At 36.7% G+C, this 19,161-nt stretch overlaps 1 protein-coding gene across 1 annotated transcript in view; it reads left to right on the top strand.

Annotated features, from left to right (window-relative positions):
• The window catches only part of wnt7bb (wingless-type MMTV integration site family, member 7Bb), a 65,877-nt gene that overhangs the window by 7,050 nt on the left and 39,666 nt on the right, over positions 1-19,161 (top strand). Inside the window, exon 2 of the mRNA XM_079809099.1 lies at positions 17,967-18,193. Within this exon, the coding sequence (XP_079665225.1) occupies positions 17,967-18,193 (227 nt within the window). The remainder of the gene's footprint in view (positions 1-17,966; positions 18,194-19,161) is intronic.

Raw genomic sequence — 19,161 nt, 5'->3', positions numbered from 1 at the left:
TTAGAGTCAGGATCGATAGGAATATCTGCTTTTTATCTGTTACAGTGAACACAAGGATATTAAAATGCAAATCTGGTTCTGCTGGGGAAATGTAAGTGTTGTTCAGTGTTGAAGTTGAATGGGAGAGAATTTCATTTGGCCACTGAGTGGCAGAGAAGTTCAGTAAGATTCATATATAAAGTGTGTGTGTGTGTGTGTGTGTGTGTGTGTGTGTGTGTGTGTGTGTGTGTGTGTGTGTGTGTGTGTGTGTGAGCTGCTTTGGTTTCACAGATAGACGGTTTATCAGTTTAACCTTCACCTGCCATGTTACACCTTTTGCATGCGAATGCAATTGACTGCAATAATACTAATGAAGTACACTGTAAAAAAATATTGTTGGTTTAACTTAAAAAAAAGGTTGCCTTAACATTTTGAGTTCATTGGAATAAAAATTTGAGTTAATACAATGAAGGACATCGGTTTAATAAATAGAAACTCAAAATATTATTGTATTGTTGTGATAAATCATGAAAATAGCACAATTTGGCATGTTTTACTGCACTATTACAAATAAAACACAATTACGCAATATGCTGACAAAATCTTGTAATAATATTTGAATAAAGGGTGATGTCGATTTTAATTTCAATGAACTCAAAATTTTAAAGGCACCCAGGTTACTTACTTTTTAAATATTTTAAATGACTTCAATCATGTTTATCCGGAGACACAACAAGTGAATAGGGAAAGAAATTACATATTAATATTCCTATGAAATACTGGATATTATTATGAAAATGTTGCCAATTATTACTCCCATCTTATATGTTGCACCAAGAACACATTGATATGCAAATTAGATGCTGTGTAGATGCATTGCTTTGAATGGGAAAATACAAGTATGTCCATTTTACCCACACACTGCATAAAGTAAAATGGTATATCAACGCATGTCGTTATATCGTTCATAGTTCAGAATCATCTTTATAAAAAAATCCTGAAACCTAAAAATTCATTAAAAATAAAAATAAATCCCATTGTTTTTGCCTATACATGCAATTTCATGTCATTTTATTTTTTTAAATGGTGTCAAATACAGAGGACAAATCATAACATCATTTTTCAACAAAAACAAACAAAGTCAATTTGTTTCTTATGCTCTAAACAATTTAATGACATGAAAAAATACTAAATTCAACAATAATATTTGAATAAAGGGTGATGTCGATTCTCAAATGTTCATTGTATTAACTCAAATTTTTCATTTCAATGAACTCAAAATTAAGGCACCCAGGTAACTCACTTTTTAATTTTTTTTTTTTTTTACAGTGTATGGGGGCTAGTTGTCACACCGTTCATGTGTATTTCTGTGTAGTCACAAATCTCAAACTCTTGACTACAAACATGAACATTACAGCTGTTATTTCTGGGGCAAGTTGTCCCACTTTACGGGGTATTACGGGGGGCTATTTAAAGACTTTCCACCATAATGTGAACTGTAAATGAGGATGAAAAATCATGAAAGGTTAACGTAACACAACACCGCTATTATTAAAGGTCCCATGGCATGAAATTTTCATTTTATGAGGTATTTCAACATTAATATGAGTTCCCCTAGCCTGAATATTGTCCCCAAGTGGATAGAAATGTTGATCGGGGTAAAACCGAGTTCTGGCTGTCTCTCTCTGCCTTTGAGAAAATGACAGGCCCGACTAGCCAATCCTGAAGGCTCCTGGTTTGACGTCCAAGCAGGCACGGTTTCCTCCCTTTCCCCCGCCCAGAGAATCTGGCACGCCCATGCAAACACTCGAGAGATCATTAACGTTACTTGTGAACGAGTGAACACTGGCAGTTTCTCAGTGTTTGGATGTACAAATGAAAACAGAAGTCTTTCTTCAGTTCCTTCTGATCTGTAGCTAATTATTTATTATTTGTGGACACGCAGTGGCTTCTCTCTCTCCCGACAGAACGGTGTTTTCGTGTTTTCTATCTTGAGAGTCAGTGTTTTTGTACGTCCTCGTCGCGTCTATCTGTTCTTAAATGTGCATACAGTCTTTTCTGTTTAACATCAGCAGTCACATCTTTAGAGATAAACTTCACACACGCCGAAGCTCGGCCTCCAACATCCCGGACCCCCAGTACTGCATCTGGCCCACAGCGGAGGCACCAAACGCGGCGTGAGATTAAGCAGAAGGAGGGTAAGCGTGAGGGTATCTGGGCTAGGCTAGCCAGCTTTCCCCACAATAAACTGGATTACATTCGATTACAGCTGTTGTGTCTTTGTTTGCGCTGTGTAAGTTACTCAATGCGCGTCAATGACGCTATTCATATGATTGGAACATATCTAGAAATAATGCTATATTCAACACTTACTAACTCGTTCATCTCGCTGTAATGATACATTGCATGTGTTACAAAGTTGGTAGAATAATGATGAAGAGGACTCGGTGTGACTGGGACTCGTGTTTATTCAGAACTCTCAGATACAAACACAATAAACTCGCGCTGACTGACAGCGCTCTCATAACTCAGTAGTTACTATAAATAACTTTGTTAGCAATCGCTTCGTCTCCGTGATGTCCGGTTGGCGAACGAATCATTCTTTTGAATCGGTTCTTTTTAGTGAACCGAACCAGTTCACCAAATCGGACTGAATCGTTCTGAACGGTTCGCGTCTCGAGTCAGCGCTGATCCATAATTTACTAAAGTTACTAACTTTCTGACATGAGTGACAGTCCCTCCGACTAGAAATAAACTAATAACCTGAAGTATATGCTAGTAACTACAACAGTTCACCCTGAACTGAGACATGCTGAGAGAACTGATGAGAAGTGAACACAGGTCCATCCGTCTCTCTGGCAGACTCGTGCCTGCTCGTGCCTCGTTAAACCACGCCCCCTCCGCTCATTTAAAATGCAAAGATGTCAGCCAATCACAACAGTGGGCGTTTTTCCTGAAGTCTCACAGCAGACACGCCTCTTGAAGCAGGGCATTCAGCCACAGGGCAAACAGCAGTATAGAAAAAATGCCTTTTATTTCTAAATTATGACATTTTATGATGTAAAAATCATACTAATAATATAAGTACACCTCAGGAAACACTATAAAATAATAGAAAAATGCCATGCCATGGGACCTTTAATCAACAAAATGAATAAAATGCATGTGACAACTTGCCCCAATTTTTATATATATATTTGTCTTTGTGGGTTTATTGTGCTGGAATTTTACTTTGGAAGATAGAATTCACAAAAGTCAAAAACAAGTTTTAAACGCAAAGCTTTATAGTTACCGAGATATAACGCCCTTATGACGCTTTCCATGTGTGACAACTTGCCCCAGTCTCCGGGGCAAGTAGTGTCACTTCTCGGCTCATCTCTTCTGAGCAGCAGGTTTGACTGACAGCGATGCATTTGGTCTGTACAGTTATTTTCCTAATCATCAAGCCTTGTTGTGTCTCTTTGTTAAATGACCTCCAGACCCAGGTCTTAATTTAGCGGCTGGAGACCCCAAACTCAATTTTTAAAATAGATGTGGGTTTTTATTGCCATTTAAGCGGGTAAGTCTATGTATAGCGCATTGGTTTGCACGACACTATTTACATTTGAAACCGTCTTTATTCGGCACATTGCAAATGTGATACATTTGGTGGAATTAATGGCTTTTAAAGGGAGGTTAAAAAGGAAGTACGTGGCTCTCGCTAATAGTCATGGGCATGTTTGAGCTTTTCGGGAAGCATTAGGGAATCTCTCACAGAGGGAATCGACTTCATCTGAACGCTTTTTTAAGAGGTTGTGAGGAACATTTGGTGTGGGAAAAGCTGAAAAAGTACTTAAATGTGACATAAAACTCAGGATTTTGTCTTGTTTTCCAGTACAAACAGCTAAACATACTCAAATCAGACTTGTTTTCTGAAAAAAATATATTGAAATGAAAGGTTTTTGCTGAAAACGAGAAAAATGCCTGCCATTAGAGTCAGAAAAATAAACGTTTTCATGTTGAATTCAGTTATAATGGGTGTTTGAGTCATTTCAATCTTTGAAAAAATGAATCTTGTTGTTGAAAAGTGCTTATTTTTAGGAGTTAAAGAAATGTAAAAACATGACTTATTGATCATATCTTTTTTATTTACAGTGCATTGGCAGCTTTTTTTTACTTGTACTCAGCAAAAATATACAAAATATCTTAAGTAATTTTGCTTCTCAAGTAAAAGCATCTTGATTTAATGTGTAGATAACAAGACCCCCCCCCCCCCCCCCCAAAAAAAAATTCAGACATGGAACATTTGTTCTGTAAAATGAAAGATATTACAGTTTATTTTCAAACAAAACCCGTAATTGAACCCCCTTAAAACACCACCCGTCATCATAACATTTTATCTCAGATAATAAAAAAACAACTCCTTTTGTGAAAAATATCAATTCCCTCTGTCCCATTATTAGCTTGAAAGATGCTTTGCTATTCCGAAAGAGACGTAGTTTTAATAAACGGCCGTTTTAGACGTACAACTAAGCCCATAAAAGTCACATTTCCATTTTTCTGAATGCTTGGAGATGCAGTCTGAGGTTTGAGAGTTTTCTGGTGCCAGTTCATCCATGTTGGTAGTTTAGAGTTTGTTTTAGCAGGATTTGTTTTAAGTAGAATGGACTGGGTGATAGCTGGAGCCAAGCGCACAGGGAACATTTATTTTCTTGTGTTTAAAAGTAGAGTGCATTTACTCATCCTGGGGATTATTTATTCCTCATTTACCAGGAAATCCTACTCATGTTTGAAATCTTCCTGGTGAGACAGAACTGATTTATTTTGTCATATTTTATATGGACCACAATTAAACTTACATTTGGGGCTATTTAAGTGTAGGGTCGCTTGGTAAAAACACAGCTATTTTCAGATGGGAAAATACCATGCGTGTTTTGTAGGAGTTAAAGCAGAATGCATTACCTGTGTGGTCAGAAAAACACGAGGACTAGTTGAGAAGACATGCAAGGTTGAGGTTGATGTGCATCTTAATATTTCATTCTTAAACTATCCCTCATTTCAGAGCTATAAAGTTAAGGAGAAAGTGAATGTGTGAAAGAGAAGAGTGTGATCTCTGACTCTCAGACGCGAGCAAAAATGCACAATATTAATTTGAGATATTAAACCGCAGTGTGTGACTTCAGGTCATTGCTTTTGCACTTTACATCACAATAAACCTGCTGTGAAGGAAACGTCTATATTCAACTTGTTTAACCAAAGACATCACTTGTTTAACCAGAAACAACGTCAGTTGGTACTTTATGACTGTGGATGAGCAGGACAGCCATAATAAGAGGTTTTAAATGAAAGCCAAAAAAAAAAAAAAAAACGAAAAAAAAGGGTGGAGCATTTCATTTGTTTCTAGAGCAGCATGTTCTGCGGCCCACAATCTGATTTATGGTGCTATGGGAAAAAACATTTGCAGATGAAACTATGTGATGACTATATCATATCATTCGTTTTGCAAATCCTGTAGTCTCATCATCCATTGTCATGGCAAAAAAACATTGGCTTTTGTGTTTTGCACATTGTAGCTCGTTATGTGGTTGCCAGGGTGTTGTTATGCGGTTGCTACTGTGTTTTTTAGCTCGTTATGTGGTTGCCAGAGTGTTATGCAGTTGCTATGGTGTTTTGAAGCTTGTTATGTGGTTGCCAGGGTGTTATGCAGTTGCTATGGTGTTTTGTAGCTCGTTATGTGGTTGCCAGGGTGTTATGCAGTTGCTAAGGTGTTTTGTAGCTCGTTATGTGGTTGCCAGGGTGTTATGTAGTTGCTATGGTGTTTATTAGCTTGTTATTTGGTTTGCCAGGGTGCTATGCAGTTGCTATGGTGTTTTTCTAGCTTGTTATGTGGTTGCCAGGGTGTTATGCAGTTGCTAAGGTGTTTTGTAGCTTGTTATGTGGTTGCCAGGGTGTTATGTAGTTGCTATGGTGTTTATTAGCTTGTTATTTGGTTTGCCAGGGTGCTATGCAGTTGCTATGGTGTTTTTCTAGCTTGTTATGTGGTTGCCAGGGTGTTATGCAGTTGCTAAGGTGTTTTGTAGCTCGTTTTGTGGTTGCCAGGGTGTTATGTAGTTGCTAAGGTGTTTTGTAGCTTGTTATGTGGTTGCCAGGGTGTTATGTAGTTGCTATGGTGTTTATTAGCTTGTTATTTGGTTTGCCAGGGTGCTATGCAGTTGCTATGGTGTTTTTCTAGCTTGTTATGTGGTTGCCAGGGTGTTATGCAGTTGCTAAGGTGTTTTGTAGCTCGTTATGTGGTTGCCAGGCTGTTATGTAGTTGCTAAGGTGTTTTGTAGCTCGTTTTGTGGTTGCCAGGGTGTTATGTAGTTGCTATGGTGTTTATTAGCTTGTTATGTGATTGCCAGGGTGTTATGCAGTTGCTAAGGTGTTTTGTAGCTCGTTATGTGGTTGCCAGGGTGTTATGCAGTTGCTAAGGTGTTTTGTAGCTCGTTATGTGGTTGCCAGGCTGTTATGTAGTTGCTATGGTGTTTTTTAGCTTGTTATGTGGTTTCCAGGGTGTTGTTATGCAGTTGCTACATTGTTTTTTGCATTTTGTAGCTCGCTATGTGGTTGCCAGGGTGTTATGCAGTTGTTATGTGGTTGCCAGGGTGTTGTTATGCAGTTGCTACGTGTTTTAACTCGTTATGTGGCTGTCAGGGTGTTATTATGCAGTTTAAAGGTGTTTTGACGTTGCTACAGTGTTTTGATGATTTTGTAGCTTATGTGGTTGCCATGGTGTTGTTATGCTGTTGCTACAGTGTTTTGAGTGTTTTGTAGCTTGTTATGTGGCTGCCAGGCTGTTGTTATGCAGTTTTTATGGTGTTTTTTTTCCTCATTATGTGGTTGCCAGGGTGTTGTTATGCAGTTAAGGTGTTTTGTAGCTCGTTATGTGGTCGCCACGGTGTTGCTATGCAGTAAAGGTGTTTTGTAGCTCGTTATGTGGTTGCCAGGGTGTTGTTATGCAGTTACGGTGTTTTGTAGCTTATGTGGTTGCCAGGGTGTTGTTATGCAGTTAAAGTGTTTTGTAGCTTGTTAGGTGGTTGCTAGGGTGTTGTAATGCAGTTAAGGTGTTTTGTAGTTTATGTGGTTTTCCAGGGTGTTGTTATACAGTTAAGGTGTTTTGTAGCTTGTTATGTGGTTGCCAGGGTGTTGTTATGCAGTTTGTATGGTGTTTTGTAACTTATGTGGTTGCCAGGGTGTTGTTATGCAGTTAAGGTGTTTTGTAGTTTGTTTTGTGGATGCCAAGGTGTTGTTATGCTGTTGCTATGGTGTTTTGAGTTTTTTGCAGCTTGTTATGTGGTTGCCAGGGTGTTGTTATGCAGTTAAGAAGTTTGTAGCTTGTTATGTGGTTGCCAGGGTGTTGTTATGCAGTTAAGGTGTTTTGTAGCTTGTTATGTGGTTGCCAGGGTGTTGTTATGCAGTTAAGATGTTTGTAGCTTGTTATGTGGTTGCCAGGGTGTTGTTATGCAGTTAAGATGTTTGTAGCTTGTTATGTGGTTGCCAGGGTGTTGTTATGCAGTTAAGATGTTTGTAGCTTGTTATGTGGTTGCCAGGGTGTTGTTATGCAGTTAAGGTGTTATGTAGCTTGTTATGTGGTTTCCAGGGTGTTGTTATGCAGTTAAGATGTTTGTAGCTTGTTATGTGGATGCCAGGGTGTTGTTATGCAGTTAAGGTGTTTTGTAGCTTGTTATGTGGTTTCCAGGGTGTTGTTATGCAGTTAAGATGTTTGTAGCTTGTTATGTGGTTGCCAGGGTGTTGTTATGCAGTTAAGGTGTTATGTAGCTTGTTATGTGGATGCCAGGGTGTTGTTATGCAGTTAAGGTGTTATGTAGCTTGTTATGTGAGTGCAAGGGTGTTGTTATGCAGTTAAGATGTTTGTAGCTTGTTATGTGGTTTTCCAGGGTGTTGTTATACAGTTAAGTTGTTTTGTAGCTTATGTGGTTGCCAGGGTGTTGTTATACAGTTTTTATGGTGTTTTGTAACTTATGTGGTTGCCAGGGTGTTGTTATGCAGTTAAGGTGTTTTGTAGTTTGTTTTGTGGATGCCAAGGTGTTGTTCTGCTGTTGCTATGGTGTTTTGAGTTTTTTGCAGCTTGTTATGTGGTTGCCAGGGTGTTGTTATGCAGTTAAGATGTTTGTAGCTTGTTATGTGGTTGCCAGGGTGTTGTTATGCAGTTAAGATGTTTGTAGCTTGTTATGTGGTTGCCAGGGTGTTGTTATGCAGTTAAGGTGGTTTGTAGCCCGTAATGTGGTTGCCAGGGTGTTGTTATACAGTTAAGGTGTTTTGTAGCTTGTTATGTCAATGCCAAGGTGTTGTTATGCTGTTGCTATGGTGTTTTGAGTTTTTTGCAGCTTATGTGGTTGCCAGGGTGTTTTTATGCAGTTAAGGTGTTTTGTAGCCCGTTATGTGGATGCCAGGGTGTTGTTATGCTGTTGCTATGGTGTTTTGAGTTTTTTGTAACTTGTTATGTGGTTGCCAGGGTGTTGTTATGCAGTTAAGATGATTGTAGCTTATGTGGTTTCCAGGGTGTTGTTATGCAGTTAAGGTCTTTTGAAGCTTATGTGGTTGCCAGGGTGTTGTTAAGCTGTTGCTATGGTGTTTTGAGTTTTTTGCAGCTTATGTGGTTTCCAGGGTGTTGTTATGCAGTTAAGATGTTTTGTAGCTTGTTATGTGGTTGCCAGGGTGTTGTTAGGCAGTTTTTATGGTGTTTTGTAGCTTATGTGGTTGCCAGGGTGTTGTTATGCAGTTAAAGTGTTTTGTAGCTCGTTATGTGGTTGCCAGTGTGTTGTTATGCAGTCAAGGTGTTTTGTAGCTGTTATGTGGTTGCCAGGGTGTTGTTATGCAGTTAAGGTGTTTTGTAGCTTATATGGTTGCCAGGGTGTTGTTATGCAGTTAAGGTGTTTTGTAGCTTATGTGGTTGCCAGGGTGTTGTTATGCAGTTAATGTGTTTTGTAGCCCGTTATGTGGATGGCAGGGTGTTGTTATGCAGTTAAGGTGTTTTTTAGCTTATGTGGTTGCCATGGTGTTGTTATACAGTTAAGGTGTTTTGTAGCCCGTTATGTGGTTGCCAGGGTGTTGTTATACAGTTAAGGTGTTTTGTAGCCCGTTATGTGGTTGCCAGGGTGTTATGCAGTTTTTATGTTTTTTTTTTTACCTCGTTATGTGGTTGCCAGAGTGTTGTTATGCAGTTAAGGTGTTTTTTAGCTTATGTGGTTGCCTGGGTGTTGTTATACAGTTGAGGTGTTTTGTAGCTTGTTATGTGGTTGCCAGGGTGTTGTTATGCATTCAAGGTGTTTTGTAGCTCGTTATGTGCATGCCAGGTTGTTGTTATGCTGTTGCTATGGTGTTTTGAGTTTTTTGCAGCTTATGTGGTTGCTAGGGTGTTGTTATGCAGTTGCTACAGTGTTTGAGTGACTCGCGCTTGGCATTAGTGCTAATTGGGAAAAAGGCATTTTAAATATTCTAATAAGAGGATTTGCTGCTCATTTCTGATTGTTGACAATGGTTATTATCTTCACATTGTGATAAATGAATGGCAACAGAATCTTTTTTTGTAACATTTAAAATGTCTTTTTCAATTGAATGCATCCTAGCTGAATGAAAAATGACCCCTAACTATATTTAAAATCAATAAGTTTCTCACTTTTGCCATTTAAAAGCATTTTGCAGGGGATAACCAAAGATAAATGGGATGCATCCTTTAGAATCCAGCCAGGTACGTTAGTGTCTATGATGCTCTCTAGGTTGGCAGCTCACTAGGTTTGGAACAGATCTTTGGATTGGATTTGGCAGCAAAACCCAGTCCTCATAGCGGAGCACTTAATGCCCAAACACACGGGTTTTGAAGGCTGCGTCGCGCCGCTATATTAACGTGTGGTCGAGTGTTAGTTTGTGTTCGCAGAAGGGTTTAAATAAACACACACTTTTACCCGCTCTATTATATGCAGAAACAGGAGATGTTTCTTAAACACAGAGCAGGAGGGGTCCCTCGACTTCATCACACATGTGCTTTTGTGTTTAAGAGTAATTCTTAAGCCTTTGTGGACATGGAAACACAACCAGAAAAGAATCAAACCAGCCGTATCCGATTTCCAATGAACATTCCTGCTCTTTGTTCAGCGCTGTTTGATCTATTTTGACGTGGGATCCATAAGTCGCAGCTATTCTCCCGGCAGCGTCCGCTCCTGCGTGCCCTTTTTTTTTTTTTTGTTTGTTTTTTTTGCTGACACACGCATTGCCTGTTGCAACTCGCCTCGCTTGCGGTGGAGTCCTCGGCGGCCGGTGACGTCATTGCACAAAGTTGGCATGCGTCTTGCCCAGTTTTTTACAGTCCTCGTCTCTGACATGTTTGAAAGGCACATATCTGAATGGGTTCAGTGCTCGTAAACAGAGTTTAGCCGCGCGGGTTCATGCAAACACAGCGGAGAGAATACTCCGCGTGCATTTCTAAGAGCGCTGTCGAGGGCTGTATCAACACCGAAAGCCCCGCGATGACAGAGATGTGTGCGTTTGGAACATGACCCACTTTGTGTGGTCACAGTTGCATGAAAATATGACTTGAATCAAAAAAGAGGGCATGAAAAATCTGATCTTCATAACCAGTAACACATTGTTCTACTCTGTTCTGTTATGTGTACAGTATTCCAGTTCTGCTCTTTTCTATTCTATTATGTTTTCTGCTCAGTGGTGGTGTTCCATTTTATGTTTTATTCTACTCTATCATGTTCAGTGACGGTGTTCAATTCTATTCTGTCATGTTCTGTCTATTTAATTCTATTCGATTTTATTCACGCACAGTTTATTCATTCACATTCAGCTGTGTTTTTCTTTGTCTACTCTAATTGTTTTCATCGTATTCTGCTCTACAGTTACTGTATGTCTTGGTCTGTTCTATTCTGATTCTATTCTATGTTACAGTTATGCTTTTGCACATTCACTTCTTTGAATATATATAACAGTGACGTTTTTATTTATTTTCTATTCTATTTGTTTTTGTCCTATTCTGCGCTACAGTTGTCTTGTTCAATTCTATTCTGTTTTGTTCAATTACATTCTGCTATGTTAAATTACGCTGTTCAATTTCATTAAATTTTATTTATTCACATTGAGTTTTGATTTATTTTCTATTCTATTTGTTTTTGTCCTATTCTGTTCTATTCTGATTCTACTCTATGTTAAAAGTCATGCTTTTACATAGTCACTTCTGTTCAATTCTATTCTGTTTGGCTTTATTCTATTATGATTCATGTCATGTTCTGGTCTATTTAATTCTATTAGATTTTATTAATTCATGTTCATTGTGCTTTTCTTTTCTATTCCTATTTCTCCTATTCTGCTCTACATTAACGTCTTGGATTACTCTATTCCAATTCTATTTTAAATTACTTCTGTTCAGTTCTATTCTTACAATCTGCTCTCCTTTATTCTGTCATGTTCATTTATGCTGTTTTGGTCTATTCAATTCTATTGTATTTTATTCATTCACATTCAGCTGTGTTTTTCTTTGTCTGCTCTAATTGTTTTCATCGTATTCTGCTCTACAGTTACTGTATGTCTTGGTCTGTTCTATTCTGATTCTATTCTATGTTACAGTTATGCTTGTGCACATTCACTTCTGTGAATATATATAACAGTGGCGGTGTTCAATTCTATTCAGCTTTATTCTATCATGATTCATGTCATGTTCGGTTCTATTTAATTCTATTCTATTTTATTGGATTACTCTATTCCAATTCTAATCTAAATTACAGTTAATTTCTGTTCAGTTCTATTCGTACATTCTGCTCACTTTTATTCTATTATGTTCATTTATGCTGTTCTGCAGTTCTGCTCTACAGTTGTCTTGGTCTATTCTATTCTGATTCTATTCTATGTTATGCTTTTGTACAGTTATGCTTTTGCAGTCACTTCTGTTCAATTCTATTCTGATCAGTTTTATTCTATCATGATTCATGTCATGTTCTGGTCTATTTAATTCTATTAGATTTTATTAATTCATGTTCATTTATGTTTTTCTTTTCTTTTCTGTTCTATTTGTTTTTGTCCTTCCTATTCTGCTCTACATTTATGTCTTGGTCTATTCTATTCTGATTCTATTCTATGTTAACAATTATGCTTTTGCATAGTCACTTCTGTTAAATTGTATTCTGTTTCGTTCAATTACAGTCTGCTACGTTAAATTGCGCTTTTCTATTTAATTCTATTTCATTTATTCACATTGAGTTTTGATTTATTTTCTATTCTATTTTTTTGTCCTATTCTGCTCTACAGTTGTCTTGGTCTGTTCTATTCTGATTCTACTCTATGTTAACAGTCATGCTCTGTTGAGTTTTATTCTATTATGATTCATGTCATGTTCTGGTCTATTTAATTCTATTAGATTTTATTAATTCATGTTCAGTTATGTTTTTTTCTATTCTATTTGTCCTATTCTGCTCTACATTTACGTCTTGGATTACTCTATTCCGATTCTATTCTAAATTACAGTTCACTTCTGTTCAGTTCTATTCTTACATTCTGCTCTCTTTTATTCTGTCATGTTCATTTATGCTGCTCTGGTCTATTCAATTCTAAAGTATTTTATTAATTCACATTCAGCTGTGTTTTTCTTTGTCTACTCTAATTGTTTTGATCATATTCTGCTTTACAGTTACTGTATGTCTTGGTCTATTCTATTCTGATTCTATTCTTTGCTACAGTTGTGCTTTTGCATATTCACTTCTGTGAATATATATATATAACAGTGAACGGTGTTCAATTTGATCATGATTCATGTCATGTTCTGGTCTATTTAATTCTATTTGATTTGATTTTTTATTAATTAATGTACAGTTATGTTTTTCTTCTCTATTCTATTTGTTTTTGTCCTATTATGCTTTAGATTTACGTCTTGGATTACTCTATTACGATTCTATTCTAAATTACAGTTCACTTCTGTTCTATTCTTACATTCTGCTCACTTATGTCATGTTCATTTATGTTGTTCTGGTCAATTTTATTAAATTCTATTGTATTTTATTCACTCACTTTCAGTTGTTTTTTTCTATTCTGCTTGTTCCTATTTTTCTCTAGAGTTGTCTTGGTCTGTTATATTCTGATTCTATTCTATATTGCAGTTATGCTTTTGCATATTCACTTCTGTTCAATTATATTATGTTTTGTTCAATTAAATTCTGCTCACTTTTTTATTCTGTCATGTTCAATTGTGCTGTTCTGGTCTATTCAATTCCATTTTATTAATTCAAATTCAGTTATGTTTTTCTTTTCTATTCTATTTGTTTTTGACCTATTTCACTCTACGGTTATGTTTTGGTCAATTCTATTTGTTTTGCCCTATTCTGCTCTAGAGTTGTCTTGGTCTATTCTATTCTATGTTCTATCTCTATTCTATGTTACAGGTATGGTTTTGCATATTCACTTCTGTTTTACAATTCTATTTTGTTTTGTTCAATTACATTCTGCTATGTTAAATTATTATGCTGTGCTGTTCTGTTCTATTCAATACTATTTTATTTATTCACATTTAGTTGTGATTTATTTTCTATTCTATTTGTTTTTGTCCTATTCCACTCTCTGGTGATGCATTGGTCTATTCTATTCTGTCCTGTTGATTCTATTCTATATCAAAGTTTGTGTTGGCATATTCACTTCTGTTCAATTCTATTCTGTTTTGTTCAATTACATCCTATTCACTTAAAAATAATGTTTATTTATTGCTGTTCTGGTCTATTCAATTCTATTGTATTTTAGTAATTCACGTTCAGTTGTTTTTTCTAATCTATTTGTTTTTTGTCCTATTCTGCTCTACAGTTGTCTTTGTCTATTCTACTCTGATTCTATGCTGTTACAATTATACCTTTGCATATTAACTTCTGTTCAATTCTATTCTATTTTGTTCAATTACATTTTGTCCTGTTAAATCATGCTGTTCTGGTCTATTCAGTTCTATTGTTTTTTTTCATTCAACATTGAGCTATGTTTTTTTTGTCTACTCTAATGGTTTCCATCCTATTCTGCTCTACAGTTACTGTAGCTATGTCTTGGTTTATACTATTCTGATTCTATTCTATGTTACAGTTATGCTTTTGCCTATTCACTTCTGTTAAATTCTATTCTGTTTTGTTCAATTACATTCTGCTCATTTTTATTCTGTCATGTTCAATCATACTGTTCTGATCTATTCAATTCTATTTTATTATTATGTTTTTATTTTCTATTCAATTTGTTGTTGTCCTATTTTGCTGTATAGTTATGTCTTGGTCTATTATATTATGTCCTGTTGATTCTACTCTATATTAAACATTTTTGTTGGCCTATTCACTTCTCTTCAATTCAATTCTGTTTTGATTAATTACATTCTACTCACTTTTATTAAATGTTCAGTTATTGGTGTTCTGGTCTATTCAATTATTTTCCATTTTATTCCTTCATGTTCACTGTTCAGTTGTACTCTATTTGTTTTGCCCTTTTCTGCTCTAAAGTTGTCTTAATTTATTCTATTCTGATTCTATTCTGTGTCACATGTACGCTTTTGGATATTAACTTCTGTTCAATTCAATTATGTTTTGAATTGAAAATTACGGTTACATTCTTCTATGTTAAATTATGCAGTTCTGTTCTATTCAATTCTATTTTATTTATTCAAATTGAGTTATGATTTATTTCTTATTCTATTTGCTTTTGTCACATTTTGCTATACAGTTGTCTTGGTCTATTCTATTCTGTTCTATTGTATTCTATATCAAATTATATTCTGTTTTGTTCAGTTACATTCTACTCACTATTATTAAATGTCATGTTCAGTTATTGCTCTTCTCTTCTGTTCTATTGAATTATATTGTATTTTATTTATTCACGTTCAGTTTTTTCAGTTTATTCTATTTGTTCTCTACAGTTATGTCTTGATCTGTTCTATTCAGATTCTGTTCTATATTACAGTTATGCTTTTGCATATTCTATTCTGTCATGTTCAATTATGCTGTTCTGTTCTATGAAATTCTATTTTATTCATTCATATTCAGTTATATTTTTCTTTTCTATTCTATTTATTTTTTTTGTCCTATTTTGTACTGTCTTGGTCCATTCTATCTTGTCCTGTTGATTCTATTCTATATTGAAGTTTTTCGTCTGCCTATTCACTTCACTTCTGTTCAGTTCTATTCTATTTTGATCGATTATATTGTACTCGCTTCTGTTCTATGTCATGTTCAGTTATGCTGTTCTGGTCTATTCAGTTCGATTTCATTCATTACAGTCAGTTTTTAAATATCTATTCGATTAACTCTTGTTCTCTTCTGTTCTGCAGTTATGCGTTATTCAATGCTATTCTAATATATTCTATTCTTTGTAGTGGTCATATCTGTAATACCTGCTTTTACTGCTACATGTATAACTACAGTGAATTAATCACATTTGTTGAGTAATACATGTTTGGGGAAAATGTGCAAGTCTTATTAATTTGAGAGGCAGTAAAGTTCGTCCACTAACAGTCAATGCACATGAATTAGTAAATTAATAGAAATATAATCTTTATGCAGGTTTTGTTATTGTTAAAAGAAAGAACGGTACAAAAGGCACTTTAAAGACTTAAAGTCGACATGAAATGGAAGTTTCGCTAGTGTTTTATTCCCTGTTTTGACGTATATCCGTGTGAAACTGCTTCACAAACAAGAACAAATGTAGGGCGGGGCTTGATTTTGTCTGTGAGGAATTGATTGGATGGCTGTGGTTTGCTATTGGTGGATCTCATTTGAGTGACAGATTGCCCCGCCCTCATCATCAGAGAAGAGAGGGAGGGAAAAGTTGTTTTGATGTTGTGAATAATGATAATACTGCAATATTCCATAATAAAATAAGAAAGTTATTTCATGTAGACTTTAAGGCTGGTGTGTGTTTGAGTTAATGGAAATGTGCAAGTCTTATTAATTTGAGAGGCAGTAAAGTTCGTCCACTAACAGTCAATGCACATGAAACAATTAGGAAATTAATAGAAATATAATCTTTATGCAGGTTTTGTAATTGTTAAAATAAAGAACGGTACAAAAAGCACTTTAAAATCGGCTTGAAATGGAAGTTGCACTAGTCTTTTTTGATGTATATCCGAGTGAAACGCATCACAAACAAGAACAAATGTAGGGCGGGGCTTGATCAGGGTTCCCGCGGGGTCTTAAAAAGTCTAAAATTTTATTTTTTAAATTTAAGGCCTTAAAATGTCTTGAAAACGGCCAGATTTTCACCCGAGGTCTTAAATTTAATTTAGTTAGGTCTTAAAAAAAGTGTTATCCTCGTTCATTTCCAGAAATGCTGGCTGCAGAAAGTTATTAACGTTACACTGTAGCAAAAAAGTATCGAATCGCGAAAGCGGAGCTCTAGAGTCTTTGCTGCGCCGCCCTCAGAGCGTTCGTTCGGTGTGTTGTAGTTCTTTCTGGGGGTGTTGGTACACGTATTCGGTGATAAAACTACAAATCCCGTGATAAATGCAATTACCTGCCCGCAAAATACGTCTACATTTAATAACGTTGTATTTTTTTCTGGACAGAATGAGGCAGATGTTTTATAATATAAAACATGCATTGTTTTATATTATTCTAAACAGTGATAAAGTCTGCACTCAATCAGCACTGCATACCTTATTATTATGACAATAGTGAAGGTTTGAAGAACTCAAATACACCATAGCTTGATGCAGTCGTGTTTATTGTCTTCGTTTCATCAGTCAAAGCGTTTCTATCTTCTGTTTATCCTACATCGCTAGCTTCACATTAGGGCTAAGGATTACTTCTCTGAGGCTAATGTGGAGTTTCTGCTCGAGGGTGCCCTCTGGCTTACAGTATGAATGAAAGTTTGGGTAACAAATATGAAAAATAATACTTCTCTCTAAATAAATTTATATGACAACCCATATGTTTTTCTCCAATGTACAGTTTTTCCCCCACAGTGGATGCATAAGAGGCTCATATTTCATATTAAGTACATAGACTTTAAGAAATTTATATCACAGATAAAAAGCACAGAATTTCTTTATTTTTTTATTTTATTTTTTACAATAAACCTTTAGACCTTTCTAATGGTTTTTAGTCATAGGCTGTCTGCATATTAACAGGTAACCCAGCAGGTTTTTTTTTGTAAAATAAGTTTTCTGTAAAATATAAATGTTATTTTATTAGTATTATTATTATATTGTTATATTTATTCTTAAATACTCTATTTTTATTTTTTTAATAATTAAAATGTTATTGTAATAGTAGTATTTCTAATTTTGTTAAATATTTGTATTTATTGAATATAATCATTATTATTAGTCTTGTTAATATATAAACATTAATATATAAAATGTTATATGCATACACTTTTCATTTGTAAAAAAAAAAAAAAAAAAACATTTGCATTTTAACCAGAATAATCGCAATTAGATATCTTCCCCAAATCGTGCATCCCTAGTTTATCCTATCTCCCTAGTGCATCCCCTGTTCAATCTCTATTAGGCTATTAATATGCTGTTTTGTAATCTATTCTATTTGAGGGCAAGTTTGTTTTAGCCTATTTTCATTTTGGGCCTAAGTTTTTGGGCATTTGGCACGTTGTTGGCTGTGGAGGGTTACTAATGTCATTGCTTTATTGCTTTTTTTATTATTTCTTTGATTTAAATAATTTTGGTAATGCGTCGTATAGGTCTTAAATTTCAATCTTTATGGTCTTAAAATGTCTTAAAAAGGTCTTAAATGTGACTTTCTGAAACCTGCAAGAACCCTGTTGATTTTGTCCGTGAGGAATTGATTGGATGGCTGTGATTTGCTATTGGTGGATCTCATTTGAGTGACAGGTTGCCGCGCCCTCGTCATCAGAGAAGAGAGGGAGGGAGGGAAAAGTTGTTTTGATGTTGTGAATAATGATGTGATTTCATGTAGACTTTAAGGCTGGTGTGTGTTCATCCCCTTTCTTTACTCTCTGGTTGTGTCTCTTCTGTCCCACAGGGCTCTTTCCTCTGTGGTGGCCCTTGGTGCGAACATCATCTGCAATAAGATCCCCGGCCTCGCCCCTCGCCAGCGCGCCATCTGCCAGAGCCGGCCCGACGCCATCATCGTGATCGGGGAGGGGGCTCAGTTGGGCATCAACGAATGCCAGTACCAGTTTCGCTACGGCCGCTGGAACTGCTCAGCGCTGGGTGAACGCACGGTCTTCGGACAGGAGCTGCGAGTAGGTCAGTGCTCGTCGCAGGGCTTTGGTTTGTTTTTGAGGCGGTGTGGACCAAGATCTGCATTCAAACGACTGAGACGATCTGTGAGCCATTCATGTGACCGGGGCTTTAAATGAACACTCCAAAAAACGTTTTTAGAAATTGGGCTTATTCAACTTCTTTCCTGCATTTAGATATGTGGGCAAATGCATTTTTGTCTCAGTGCATGCATTGTTTTAGCTTAGCTAGCTTAGCTTAGCATAATGAATGGAATCCTATGTTGCCAGCTAGCATGTCCCGAGTAAAAGTGATAAAAAAAAAAAAAAACCCCACCTAATTACTTGTCCTGCGTATTCACAACGAGTACAAATAGCGATGCAGATTAATGCTGCGTTCACACCAAACGCGAATAGAGCGTCTGGCGCGAGTGATTTCAATGTTAAGTCAATGGAAAGGCGAGTTGACGCGCGTCTGGAGGTCTCGCGGCGCGAAGGACGCGAATCCGCCTCATTCGCGCGTCCAGTTTGCGCGAATGGCGCGAATTGGACGCGAATTGAGCGTCTTGCGCGATACGCGCTTTACACGCGAATGGTGCTTTTGTGCATTCACACGTTTGAAGCGAATTCGTGTCTGACGCCCGAGTTGAAAATTTTGAACTTTGGCGTCAATTCGCGCCGCGTTAACCAATCAGGAGCCTGCTCGCTGTGGTCACGTGGTAAAGTGACGTGATGAGAAACCCTGCATAAATTAAAGATAGTACTATTGTGTCACAAAATGTCGTTTTAAGACTTTTTCAGGTGGGAATGTAGTTGTTTAAAGCTCAAATCTGTGGTTTATTTATAAAGAGAGCGCCTATTTAAAAAAAATAATCTTGTGTTTTTGGAGTTGTGAGATCCAGGCGGGCGTTCAGCGCTCATTAACCCCGGCGAGAGCAGCCTTTCCTCGGCCAGTCCTTCTGCCGTCTGCCGCTGGCTCTGATGTCCTGTAGTGGT

The sequence above is a fragment of the Gobio gobio genome (genome assembly GCF_949357685.1).
Source record: "Gobio gobio genome assembly, chromosome: 25".
NCBI lineage: Eukaryota > Metazoa > Chordata > Actinopteri > Cypriniformes > Gobionidae > Gobio > Gobio gobio.
The sequence above is the reverse complement of the archived record's forward strand: the minus strand, read 5'-3'. Positions and strand labels throughout refer to the sequence as shown.